The sequence below is a fragment of the Bos indicus x Bos taurus genome, chromosome 8 (assembly GCF_003369695.1).
Source record: "Bos indicus x Bos taurus breed Angus x Brahman F1 hybrid chromosome 8, Bos_hybrid_MaternalHap_v2.0, whole genome shotgun sequence".
Taxonomy (NCBI): Eukaryota; Metazoa; Chordata; class Mammalia; order Artiodactyla; family Bovidae; genus Bos; species Bos indicus x Bos taurus.
In genome coordinates this window covers 96,759,334-96,769,336 of record NC_040083.1, presented here as the reverse complement: position 1 = coordinate 96,769,336, position 10,003 = coordinate 96,759,334, and the positions used below count along the sequence as shown (strand labels likewise).

At 43.8% G+C, this 10,003-nt stretch overlaps 1 protein-coding gene across 7 annotated transcripts in view; it reads right to left on the bottom strand.

Moving 5' to 3' along the window:
* Positions 1 to 659: 659 nt before the first annotated feature.
* The window catches only part of ZNF462 (zinc finger protein 462), a 157,418-nt gene continuing 148,074 nt past the window's right edge, over positions 660 to 10,003 (bottom strand). For 6 of the 7 annotated variants that reach the window (XM_027550445.1, XM_027550443.1, XM_027550446.1 and 3 more), the window contains exons 11-13: positions 9,149 to 9,281; positions 4,792 to 4,915; positions 660 to 3,473 (exon numbers count right to left, since the gene is read on the bottom strand). In XM_027550445.1, the coding sequence (XP_027406246.1) occupies positions 3,266 to 3,473; positions 4,792 to 4,915; positions 9,149 to 9,281 (465 nt within the window). In that variant the 3' untranslated portion in view covers positions 660 to 3,265. The remainder of the gene's footprint in view (positions 3,474 to 4,791; positions 4,916 to 9,148; positions 9,282 to 10,003) is intronic. The other variant, XR_003512380.1, reaches the window with a different exon arrangement.

Sequence of the window (10,003 nt, the reverse complement as noted above, 5' to 3'; positions counted from 1 at the left end):
CAGCTTTGAGATTAGAAATCAGTGCTGTTTTTAATTTACTCTTCTAGGTTTCATGACTATTAATTTTTCCTTTGATTTATAACAGGGTAGCTCAAAGAATAAGTTAATGATGATAATTACTGGTGCGGGATGCAGAGTAAGATAGTTTGTGGCAATGGTTGTGACTTGCAGTTAGATGAAAATAACCGTGCTCATGGGTTCAGGGTCCCCAGATGATGTTCAGTCACTGGCATTTTCTCCTTCTGAAGGTTCATACACCACTTTGATTCACACATTTTTTTTTTGGCCACGCCGTGCAGTTTGTGGGCGTTCTTAGCTCCCCAGTCAGGGATCAAACCCATGCGCCCATGCCCCCTGCATTGGGAGCTTGGAGTCTTTATCACTAGACTGCCAGGGAAGTCCCTGATTCCCATTTTTGACAGAAAATATTCCCTTCATAAAATTCCCCCAGTTGGTTATAAATATCTGATGCAGAAATGTTAACATTTTAAAATCCCAGCTCATACCTCACCTTAAAGTCACCTTTGCTTTCCATAATGGTTTAGATTCAATGGTTTGAAATAGCTCTCATGCACATGTATTGAAAAAGCAATGCTATATAATTTCTACATTTCATATGTGTAGTCATATCTGTAAATGATTTACAACAGATGCACATAGACACATGTGAAAAAAATTCTTTATTAATTTCTCACATTTCATTACAAAATGTATGTTGCAAACAACTTGAATAACCTACTTGTGTGTTTTTTGTTGTTTTTTTTTTAAACCCTTGGCTTCAAGAACTCAGGATCTCCCTATCTTTTATCAAGTTTTGGGAAACACTGATTATTGGAGTCAATAGGTTATCATTTTGCTATTTATTTTCTTCTCTCAAGCTCTGAAAAAAAAATGTCCTCTGTATAAATTAAACAAAAAACATGTTGTAAATTCTATGTCATTACAGTCAACAGAATTATAATAATGCATCCAAAATGTGCGGCCACAAAATATCAGGTATATGTTTGAAAAAAGAAAAAAAAATGACATTCTAGCCTTGTTAAAAGGATAATGGTCCCATATTTTTATTAACAGGTTAGCAAAACAAAATCCAATGGATTACAATATTTACATGTTATTTGAAAAATAAAGTAGTGATAAAAGCATGTCACAATTATTTTCTTTTTTTCCTTTTTTATTTCCTTTTTTCTTCCTTTTTTTGTTTTTTTTTTTTTTTGCTTTTTTGGTAACCATTACAAACACCCAATCCAGGTATGGAACTGTTTAGCACATTTGAAATGAGGCCAATTAAAAACAAATATGGACACAAAATGAATCTTTGTCTAGATAGTTCACACTTTCCCCACATTCTGGTTTTCCACATGATGGCCCCCATCCCTAAAAAAAAAAAAACTTAAATTAAAACAAACACCCACAAATAAAAATTCTTGACAGCAAGAAAATAAAAGAAGAACATGCTTTTCAAGTAAGCACTTATTCCACAAATGCAATCTCTTTCCATGGATTTTATTTGAAGCTGTGTGGGACACTGTCATCTCAGCAATTCCCTTCCCTTTCTCCCCCCTCCCCCAACCCTTCCAAGTTAAAAAAAACAAAAACAAAAAGAAACATGAAAACCAAAGGACTCGCGCACACACACACATGTCCACACACACATCCAAGCTCTCTCACACACAGGCTTCTAAAACCTAGGATTCAAGGAAAGTTCTACTTTTTTGGAACGAAACCCTTTGTTCACAATCAGAACGTATTATAAATGTAGACTTAGATTTCGTCTAAGCTGCTCCCTCCTGAAAAAGCTAATATGGGGAAACAGAGCAGCTGGCAGCTAGATTAAAAAAAAAACAAAAAGTAGTTCTCCAGGCTCCTTGTAGGATATAAGTATTTCTTGAACACTCTCACCAAAGGGATGGGATTTGACACATCCCCTTGTCCTGAAAAATAAATGAGAATCCCCTCCCCCCCAAAAAAACCCCACAATGCAAACAAAAAAAGAACACAGATTTAGAAATCACACACAAAAGCCAGCCCATCCTAACAGAGATTATTTGTGTGAGACAGATAATGTGTAAATTTGACAGCAACGAAAGGGTGAAGAGGACTTCCTCGTCTGGCCCACAAGCTGCATAGAGGTGCCGAAAAGTTTGGTTCTTTAGTTAAATTAAAAAAACGTTAACTTCTTTGTTATTTCCATGTTTAAAATAAAAACATTCCTATTCACAAAAAACTAAATCTCCCTTGCCCCCAAATCAAAACAAAATAACAACACACACACAAAAAACAATTTATATGAAAACTGAATTGTGCTGTGTTTGTAACACTCAAACTGATAGAAAATAAACATGTGGCAAACAAAACTCCAAAGTCACCTTAAAATTAGCTCACATGAAATCTACCAAATTCTAAATTATAGTTGAACGCTAATAAACAGCTTACCTGGAATAAAGGATGACAATTCACAAACATTTATCTAATAATTAAAGTCTGTTTCTTTTTTTTTGTCTTGTTTTTTACTAAAATAATTAAAAAAATCACAGTATTTTAAGAAATAAAACCCACGTGGGGATTTTAAGCACAATTTGTGTTCCTTTCTTTAAAACTCTTTTTTTTTTTCTCCATTCACCATCTTGCCCAGCAGTTCTCTCTACATTTAACCACAATGACGACAGGTAGTACTGACAAATGCAGAGAATTCCCTTGGTTAAGTTTGAGGTACTAGGAAACAGGTGACTGTTTTATGCAAAGCAGTTTTTTTTTTGTTTTCTGGGTTTTTTTTTGTTTTTGTTTTTTTTTCTGTTTGTTTTTTCCCAAAGCGGCTGCAGTTAGGTCTTGAAAAAGCTTAAGGTATTAAAACTAGAAAAACGCACCAAAAGTTGTGCGTCAAAAAGTTGTTCCCCTAAGAGAAGTCTTCTACTGTCACGGAGCTTCTGTTTCCACATACTGTCCAAGACCACCATGATGCACAGGTGTGCAAGGGAGGTGCTTCTGGTGCTTCCGCAACAAACGAAACTTCCACGATGAAGATCCGGAAGGAAAGGTGTAGTGATGGAAAAGGGAGCCACATATTCCAACCATTTAAATAACTTTAATTTACATACTCACTCACACAGGTACCAGTGCTTTGAAAATAGATTGTTCAGTCCTAAAAAGCAGCTTTGTTCTGTCTTCTCTTTTCTGTCCCCCCCTTCTCAGCCCAAGCCAGCCCTCCCACTTTTCTTTTTCATCATGGTTCAAGTAAGGGGTGATTAAGAATTTCACCAAACGCTTATTCTTTTTTGGCCTCTGCATTCTCCAGGAGAGATTTGTCAGCAGCTACGACACAGATGGCTACTGGTTCGTTCTTTAAGGAAAAGTCTATCCCGATTGTTTCATCATCTTCCTTTTCCTCTATAGAGGGCATCTTAATACTGTCCTCCATGTTGCCCTTCAGGTGGATTTCTTCTCGGCTCACCTGCTTGGTGTCATTCAATGCCCTGGGAAAACATTCATGGGGAGTGACAGGTGAGTACATGTATTTTTTCCTAGTTAAAAAAACATTCACCTCCTTATGTCTCTGACCCTAAAAAGGTCTTGGGGGTCTTACAAGTGCCACAGACAAATTGACTGGACTATGGGTGATTTATCCCTGCTACCTGTTATACTTAGCGCATATATTTCTGGTTATCTTATTAAAAATCTGAATCTATAAAAATGAAAAGAAAGTGAAAACGTTGGTTGCTTAGTCGTGTCTGACTCTCTGCGACCTTGTGGACTGTAGCCTGCCAGGCTCCTCTGTCCATGGGATTCTCCAGGCAAGAATACTGGAGTGGGTTGCCATTTCCTTCTCCAGGGGATCTTCCCAACCCAGGGATCAAACCTGGGTCTCCTGCATTGCAGATGGAGGATTCTTTAACATCTGAGCCAGCAGGGAAGACCTATCCATTATACTATGTTTTGATTACATCATTCTTTGCTTCTAGAGCAACATAATGATCTTAGGTTCCCTCCTATACTGGGAACAACACAGTCATAAGTGGTCATAGCAAGAACTGTCATGCTCAGATCCATCAGAGGAACCTAGAAAATGCAGATTTGCTATACCTATCAGGACTGAAAGCGCAACTCGGGTATTAAAGAGTTAATGGAAAGACCCATAGAAGGGAACAAAAAGCAAGAACCTGGAGATGAGACCCGTGTCTCATCCTAGTTATATTCTGGGAAGCTTAGTTACATTCTCTGAAGTCTAGATGCTACCTATTTCTGGGCATTTTCTGCTTAAGGGACCAACTCCTAGGCTATCGCAGCATCTGCTGGCCTGGAAGTGCCTTGTCTGGGGGACAGTGCTACGTTCAGGGTCTTACGAGTGTTCTGCAGTGTGCCCCCACCTACCTGGGAGGCAGGCAGAAGCAGGCTCTGTCCCCGAGGCAGAGCATTGAAGGCACCAAGAGGTGCGTGGGAAGGTTCAAGGCCACTCGGGGAGTGAGTCATCACAGAGGCAGGAACAGAAGCCAGATCTCTGGACCCCGGTCCACGCTCTACAGAGAACGTCATGCTAACGAAAGCTGAAGGGACACGGGCTGGAGAGAGCGCTCTACACGAGGGCTTGAGCGGGATCTGTCAATCGTAAAGACGATCTCTCCTCCTGTGACTCGTGTCTGGGTGACCGTTTTAAAAACCAGCGGAAAGGGAGAAACCCAGTTCGTGACCAACTGCCTCTCCTCCCGGACCCGGAAGTGTGACACACGGGGGTCTACGTATTGTCAGGAGCCACCGCCACCTCGCACGATGAGCGAAGGCCTTCGCGGGACTTACATGCCGTGTCTCAGCACGTGCCTTTCCCACTCAGAGCCCTGGGAAAACGCCCGTCCGCAAAATTCACACGGAAAACGCTTCTCAGTGTTGATAGCAGCCCCACGGTCCGAAAACCTCAAGAGATCTGTGAGGAGAAAGCAGGTGTATTACCTGTGAGCTGGAGGGGCAGAAGAGAAGTCAATATTCATTAGGAGCCTCCTCCCATTCCCAGATTCCTTACTCTTTCTCCTGCTGGCCTTTCACCAAAGGATTGTTTCTTGAAACTCTCGAGAACTGTTCCCAGGCCCTAGGCATCCCCACCTCTCTCCACCTCCCAACTGTTTCTGTCACCAATAACCCGAGTTTGTCTTGCCTTAAGAACCCCTTCCATTCATCCCAATGGCGTCTGAGCATTTTCTTCTATCAGCTCTCTCTCTCCTGTGGTGCTCTGTCTCGGTGCCTCACAGTTCAGCACCTATTCATTTTCTATTTAACACAGGTTTTCTCCACTCACTAACAAGAACACAGGCTCCTGAAAGCACCAAGGCCAGGTCATGTTGTAGGAAGGCCTCAAGCTGTCCACACGGCCCAGGGAAAGCTGAGGGCTCACCACTTGTGGTCCTCTGCCATGGGTATCTTAATCCACACCTCCCAGGGTGGCTGCAAGCCCTAAACGAGCCCCAAAAGCAGAGAACCGAGCAGGAACGCGGCGGGAGACGGGGATGTGAAAGCGTGTCCTCAGCTAGTCAGGGGTTCTGGCCAGCTGCCCTCCATCGGTGTATTCTTGAACATGGGGATGTGCAGACGCCTTTCTGGACAGGTCTGTTGTAATCAAGTGGTGACTATCGTTTTACTTCCTCCTCGGCCCTGAGGGGCCTGCTAAATGGGGACTGACTGGCTCATTGTTTGGAGGCCCCGCCTCCTGGCAAACTCAAAGACGAGAGCTTATATGGCCTTTGTGTTATCCTGGGTCCCAAGCCCATATGTCTTTCATTATAGCAGACAGGGCCAGATCTTCACATGGGTAATAAACAGCAGGACCTAGACGGCTCTGCAGCCATGCCGGAGAGTGAGGGCTCACAGACAAACGCTGCTCATCTCTGCCCCTCTGATCACCGTGTGCCTGGACTCACGAGGTGTTACAGGAAGGTGTCTCCTGGTTGAAATACTCCATCTAATAAAAAAAAATCCTCAGGATGATGTTAACAGGCTAGGTGTCTCTGAGCTGCCTTCATCTGCAGCACAAAAAGCACTGTGAATGGGGCCAGTTCTAACAAAAGATGAAACATTTTCTCACAAATTAAGAAGATCACCACACAAGCCATTAAAAATAATTGCACAGACTATCTTCCTTGATTCTTTTCATTGGAAATGAGACAGCACCATCTGCTCTGCGCATTAATTCCTTAGCAGGGATTATCTTGGGCAAGAAATCAACAGAATGCCTTCCTGACTCCTCCCAACTGCATAATGAGAGGGGGTGGGGAGGACACTGCTTGGGCGCATTTGATTTCTTCATGCCTGGTTTCTTCCCTTTCAAAGTCCCTCCGAGCTGCCTTCTGAGGCAGGACCTGCCGTGTGGCCATGGTCAGGCCTCTCCTGGATTCTCGTGCTGGGAAGGCACGCTGGGCACGGGGTAGCTCCAAGGACATGAGCCCCCCGAATGGAGCGCCTGACGAGGGTCTCTGCTGCCAACGAGGGGGCCTGCTCCTGGCACACTCACTTGCTTACCCTGAGGAAACATGAAACCAACCATCTATTCTTTCCAACGGCTCATGCTGTTTCATCCTCAAAGGAGGAGGCCAATCATTACCTGTCACACATCAAATGGCTTCCATTAGCCCCAGAGCTGTGCTAACGCCACCTCCCGCTCTCTCTACTCCTGGAAGACAGAACGTCTGGCAAAAACACCCCGAGGCTACTGTGTGCCGTTTCTTCTTGTTGGCAAGAATACACCTAGATGGTGGAAAATTGATTCCAAGGCGATGAGACAAAGGAGGCTGTTCTTTCAAAAATCAACGAGGGGGACGGGAAGGTTTTCCCCATTAACATGACTGGAAGTTACTCATGTAAATCCCCAGCCCTCTGAGAGAGGAACACAGGCTTCTCCACCCCCAAGTCTTTTCTCCCCATGAGGTTAAGGCTCATGAATGTGGAGGCTGCGCTTTCTAGGGAGAAGCGATCAGACACCATGAAGTTCTTCACAGGCAAACTGAGCTGGTCTGATGCCACAGTGCCCGTGCGAGGGGGCGGCTGGGCTGGGCAGTCAAGGAATCATGACTGGTGCCGTGCACATCTAGCTGCCCTCTCTTCTCATCGTCTATGCTATTATTTTGGACGTGGCACAGGGGAGGGGAGGACTAACAGGGCTTCTTGCCTCTGCGATGCTTAAATCCTGTAAAACCATGCATGCTTGGTTCTAGAGATTAAAAAGTCATGGTCTCCAATGAGGAATAATTCATTTCCTGGGGAGGGATGGTGGGGCACAGAGCCCTGTGAAGACAAGGAGCCTGTGTGCCCTCTGCCACAAGCTTCCTCTTTGAGAGAACTCTGTTAACAATGCACAGACGACGTTAAAGAATTCATCGCTAAGGACATATTTGTGAAATGCTTTTTAAGAAAGAAGGAAGAGAAAATTTAAAACCCATGCTTCTTGAATCACAGCCGTTGTAAGAAATAGATCACTGTGCCCCTACTAATAAAAGTCGTAACTTTACAAGGGCAATCAGTCTATATGGTGTGGGTGCTCTATCTATCCACTGACCACAGGCATGGGGGTTCAGAAGCCAAACTGGATCATCACTTAGCTGTGGTCTCGTACTATAGCGGAGATAAAATATGGAGGCATGGTGTGGAAATCAGGAAGAATCAAGAAAAAGAAGAGGGAGAACCTTGGAAGAAAATGACCACCAAGTCGGCTTTCTAGGCTGGCAAAATGACTAGCAAGAAAACCCAAGCAATTCCACAAAAGGAAGCCTTACAATGAGGCCCCAAAGACCACTGAATTGACGGAATTCAGGGCCAGGTTCCCATCAATGAAGAACATCCACAAAGGGTAGGGGACGTGGCACAGCATGTAAAGACACTTTGCCTTTGGAGCCAGAAGACTTAACCCCAACCTCCAGAGTTTTTGTTTTAACTTTGAACACGCTCTTAAATATTCTGGGCTTTTATTTCCCTACTTGTAAAATGTCAATAATGCCATCTACACTGCAGGGTTTTATCATCATTATTAAGTGGTTACTGTGTTCCAGGAACTGGACTAATAATGTTTGTGTGCTATCTCATTTAAGATTTACGTGACCCTAAGGAAGTGACCCTAGGAAGTTGTTATTATTAGGATGATGAATGTGCAGGAAATAAAATAATTTACCCAAAGTCATATAACTAAAAAGCAGCAGAACTGGGAGCCAAATCCATAGAGACCAACTGCAGAGCCCTCTAACTGTATATAAGATTAAATAAAACCCACTGACACTGGGCTTGGTCCATAATGGTGTTCCGCAATGGCAACTAATACCATTCTCCCCATCAATGGGATGACATCATATTTATTTCTCAGGTTTAGGTTATCCATGTGCTTTTGATAGGTCTGCAATAACTACAGTAAGATATCCCAATCTATATTCTTTAGGTAGTATCTTGGTTTTTCCACAATATTCTATGTCGAACAATACAGAATACCAACTCTAGATCATGTAAATGTATGTCTACAACTAAACATCAAAAAATTTCATTTTGAAAATAATTACGGGATCACAGCAAGTTGAAAACCAGTATAAAAGTCCCTCAAAACTTTGCCTACTATCCCCTGTAAAGACAGTCAAATGCCACTGGTCTCCTTCTCTCTCTCTCTCTCTTTACAAAGCAAAAGCAGTAAGCCAGGGGGTTAAGAGGAGGGCCATGCAGAAGGACACATGGAGGGGTTCGGACCTCAGGCTCAAGCCCTCTGTGGCTCCCTCCCCCCAACCCCAGCAAAAGACACCCCAGCAGCAGCAATTTTAAATAAGCATTCAACTGGAAATTCATTTACATTCCTCGATAGCTTTTACAGGGCCATCCATCTTGCTGTCTGTCCTTACTCTGCAGATTCCCCAGATAACAGTTTTCCTGAATAAAAACAAATCATCGCCATGTATTTTTTAACAAATGTATATCTACAGTTAAAGAGAAAACGTCTGTTTTCCTTGGAGATTCTCTAGCTGGTAATAGTTTACAAAGACATGGCCCCTGACGTGTTGCAGCCAGTCTGTTCTGCTACTTAACGAAGAAGGATCATTCCTTCTGTTCCTCCTCCAACAACCTTCTGCCTCCCTTCTGTCTCCCCACGGCCAGGCTGCATGCCATCTGGGGCTCAGGGGGCAGGGACGGGACCAACCTCTGTCATCAGCCTTGCTGTTCATTTCTTCTTCCTTGTCTTCATCATCACTGCTAGAGCTCTCCATCTTCTCCTTCATCTGTTCCAGCTGATCCAAGTTAACCCGTCCAACCAGCTCAAAGTTTCGGCTTACCTGAAAAAGACCCAAAAACAGTGGAATCACAAACCACAGCTGAACGCCGTTCTCCCTGGAGGACAGAGCCGTCCAACGTCATTTTCCTATGGGTGTGTTTTTAGAACCAGGACCAAATCACACCAGTGCCTAAGTGGTCCTTTTCTTCATTTTGACCCTCTTCTAGGCACATCTGTCTTCTGCTCCCACGTTCATTTTCACTGGAACTTCCTTACCAAATTTAGTTAGAAATGCGAGCTGCAGTTGGCAGAAAATCACGTCTCATGAAGCCTGGGGTGTAGAGTAGATGCCCAATAAACGTTTTTTGAGTTGAATTCAAAGGTGTTCCTTTCATGTGCGTGTGTTAGTCGCTCAGCCGTGCCGACTCTTTGTGACCCCATGGACTGTAGCCTGCCAGGCTCCTCTGTCCATGGGATTCTCCAGGTCAAAATACAGGAGTGGGTTGCCATTTCCTCCTCCAGGAGATCTTCCCGACCCAGGGATTGAACCCGTGTCTCCTGCATTTGGCAGGCAGATTCTTTACCATCAGAGCTACCAGGGAAGCCCAAATTTCAAATATATCTGGAGGGAAAGTGGCTCTGTAAGTATTCTGAAAACTAGCAGAGAGAGTCCCAACATTTCCACCACAGCCTATCAACCTGGAGGGCTGTGGGGCTGTCCCAGCTTTGACCAAATGACAGTTGCTCAGTTCCTAACTCCAGTTTAAGCGTCAGACAGTATTG